This window comes from Ostrea edulis, chromosome 2 (assembly GCF_947568905.1).
Source record: "Ostrea edulis chromosome 2, xbOstEdul1.1, whole genome shotgun sequence".
Lineage (NCBI taxonomy): Eukaryota > Metazoa > Mollusca > Bivalvia > Ostreida > Ostreidae > Ostrea > Ostrea edulis.
This window is the reverse complement of record NC_079165.1, coordinates 21,405,520-21,408,560: the sequence shown is the minus strand read 5'-3', so window position 1 is coordinate 21,408,560 and position 3,041 is coordinate 21,405,520. Positions and strand designations below refer to the sequence as shown.

The window sequence follows — 3,041 nt, the reverse complement described above, 5'->3', positions numbered from 1 at the left end:
TTGAAAGCGATAGAATAGAAAGGTAAGTAAATGTGTTGCATGTTTTCAATTTGACTCGAAATTGGCTTTTTTATTTTATTGGTTTAAAACAATTTTAATCAACAAAACGTTCGTATTGATATCATGAAACATCTGGGTAAAAATCAAAGGAACCCCATAAATAATGATACATACATGTTTATGGGACATTCTGGAGATATATAAATGGACAGACATCGGCTGTATAATGATTTTTGTGTAGATACTAGGGATTTGTTTAACTTAACTTGTAAGCCGTACAAAGAGCTTGCGCTACTCCTAATTTTCTATTCGTTACAGATATTATAATATACATTGCTGTTCGTAATTTTCTCTTTTACATTTTCATCCTAAAACCCACGGGTTAACTGTATTAGAATTTCCCACACTAACGCACCTGTCAATGGAGAAATTGGAACATGTTTTGATATGAAGACCTCAAATGTTTTAAACAAAATCGATACCAACCTCTTTCCCTTGTTACCACAATTTGACGCACTAATTGTTAAAACATTTCTGTTGCGCAGTCCTTTGTATTTTTAGACTTTTAAGTCCACGTGTAGTGAAAAGGTTATCTGTAGGTGTCCAATAAGTTGATAATTGCTGTCCATTATTTTTAAGAATGGACAGATAAGTGTCCGTTCCTAAAAATAATGAACAGTAATTGTGAACTTATTGGACAGTGCCAGGTAAACCCAATAACTTATTAGACGTCTACAGGTAGGTTGAAAATAAGAGAAAGACAATATGTTTGTCAAACAGATACAAATATAATTTTAAATTCCCTACAATTAAGAATCAACACGGAAAAATCACTGAAACACTTAAAACGATATTTCCCCTTAGAAGAATTATCTGCTTCAACTTTAAGATTCACAATTTTTTAAATTCCAGTGGCCATTATTATATCACATCAAAACTTGAATTTGAAAGACGTATTTCCATACTGAATTTTAATTTCGCTAGATTCATAGGTACATTCCGAAACTTCTTCACAACGCTTTTTTATGTTTTCTTTATTAGCATATCCTAATTCTGAATTACTATTTTCGCTTTCATGAATAATTTCATTTCACAAGATGGCCGTATTGGGTTCTTTTGGCTGGTGTTAATTATTTCCTCATCCAAATATTCGAAAACACGATGTTTTTCAGATCAAAAATTGGCTCCATAACTTTCTCATCCTCCATATCCAGAATATAACACTCATTAAGATGATATTCGCAGTACTTTCATTAAAATCCTTAGATTTTGATTGTGCAATGAAAATGCTCCCCCCCCCCCCCCATCAGAGGAAGACATTTTGATATGGCTCAGTACTATGGAGTGAGTGAATATAAAACCTGCAATACAATACTATTTACCTGACACTGTCCAATAAATAAGCAAAAGAAACAGACTTCTATGCAAGACTGAATATATTGTAAAACTATTCAAAAATACCTTTATTCATAATTATCATTGTCAATTGGTTTACCTGAGCTTGTCCATTCTTAGAACAAAAGATGTAATGTTTTAAGTAGGATATAAGCCTCAAACTGTCCATTATGTGAGAGAGAAAAACTGATCTCGGCCCTACGGGTCTCGATCAGTTTTCTCTCTCTCTCTCACAGAATGGACAGTTTTTGACTTATATCCTTTATACATTCATTCGCGTAGTTTTGATAAAACGTTTGACCTTTTGGAATTTTCTGTTAAGGACAGGTGACAAGAATTCAGAATGATTGCAACATTCCTCTATGTTTTCCTTCTTATGACTGGAGTCGAGTTGAGTAAACACGTAAGGATCTATTTTGTATTGCTTATTCAAAACATCAATAACTTGAATCTTAATGAATCTCTAATTGATGGGTTTCCTTCCTATTGTGTTCCGTCTTACTTTTACATGGCATTGGTAATTAACTTAATGAACACATTTTTTGTTTTCTTTTTAAGAGAGGATCCCAAATTCCATGTAGTTTTGGAGAATACGATTTGAACAGGGATGGAATCATTCTCATAACCGAATTCCTGTATGCTGCAGATGGTTATGAGAAAATGAGTCCGGAGACCATTTTTAACACACTAGATAAAAATCGTAAGCAATCTACTTTTCTATCCAGTGCTAGTATATTACATTATATTACTTACAAAGAAAGTCTTAAATTAATGACATATGTTCACTCTGGAATATAAATGAATATAGTTCTGTACAATTTAAATTTACTTTTAAAGATCAAATAAACATAAATCAAAGTTGCTTTTACCATTTTATGATTACAATACTGATTTGACAAACGTGTTCCCCAACTTTATCAAGATAGGTCTTAAATGTACTCAAACACATTTGAGAAACTAGTGTCATGAGTACATGAGTACTAAATTAGAGACGAATAAAGTAGATTTGAAGGGGTAAATATTATATATACATTAATTTTGAATTTATTGCTTTATTTAGATGATGGCAAAGTGATGCGTGTCGAATTCATAAAACCTTCTCCTGGGCTTTCACGTAAGGGCATTTTTGATCACTGCAAACGACGCAAGCCGTGTATTTGGGACTGTGATGGATGCAGCAATTGTTAGCATGAACGTTAATAATAAAAACATTGTACAGTTTGATTCTTTTCTATCAAAATTCGTTTTGAATAATCAGCTGATTGGGATTGATTTTAACGTAAAAAAAAACAGACTTGATCTGATATTTCCAAAGTTTTCGAAATATGGAATAACATATTTTCGAATTACTTCCGGAACACCTTCTTTACCTGAATTTTACATGCGCCCTCAGATTTGGTTAGCTCTATACATTTCCGGTTTTAAAATGTAAATATAACGGCAAGTTTTTAAATGATGGAAAAAACTCCTTCAATCGACTATTTTCATGGAAAGTGCCAGATCCTAAGTTCTTTCTTTTGATTGATGGATATCATGTTCCTTTTGTTGGTTTAGTTAGTTGTGGAACTAAAGCTAGAGGTAATTTGTATTTCTGATCACCACTTGAACATAATCATGAATAAAAATATCAAACAAAACGTGTTTTA

The 3,041-nt window shown here is 32.3% G+C and overlaps 1 protein-coding gene across 1 annotated transcript; it reads left to right on the top strand.

The window, feature by feature from the left end:
• LOC130052168 (uncharacterized) lies at positions 1 to 2,616 on the top strand. The gene is made up of 4 exons (XM_056156400.1): positions 1 to 22; positions 1,718 to 1,798; positions 1,954 to 2,095; positions 2,456 to 2,616. Exons 2-4 carry the CDS (start codon positions 1,739 to 1,741, stop codon positions 2,581 to 2,583), a joined length of 330 nt encoding a protein of 109 aa, XP_056012375.1. The 5' UTR covers positions 1 to 22; positions 1,718 to 1,738; the 3' UTR covers positions 2,584 to 2,616.
• The last annotated feature ends 425 nt before the right edge of the window (positions 2,617 to 3,041 follow it).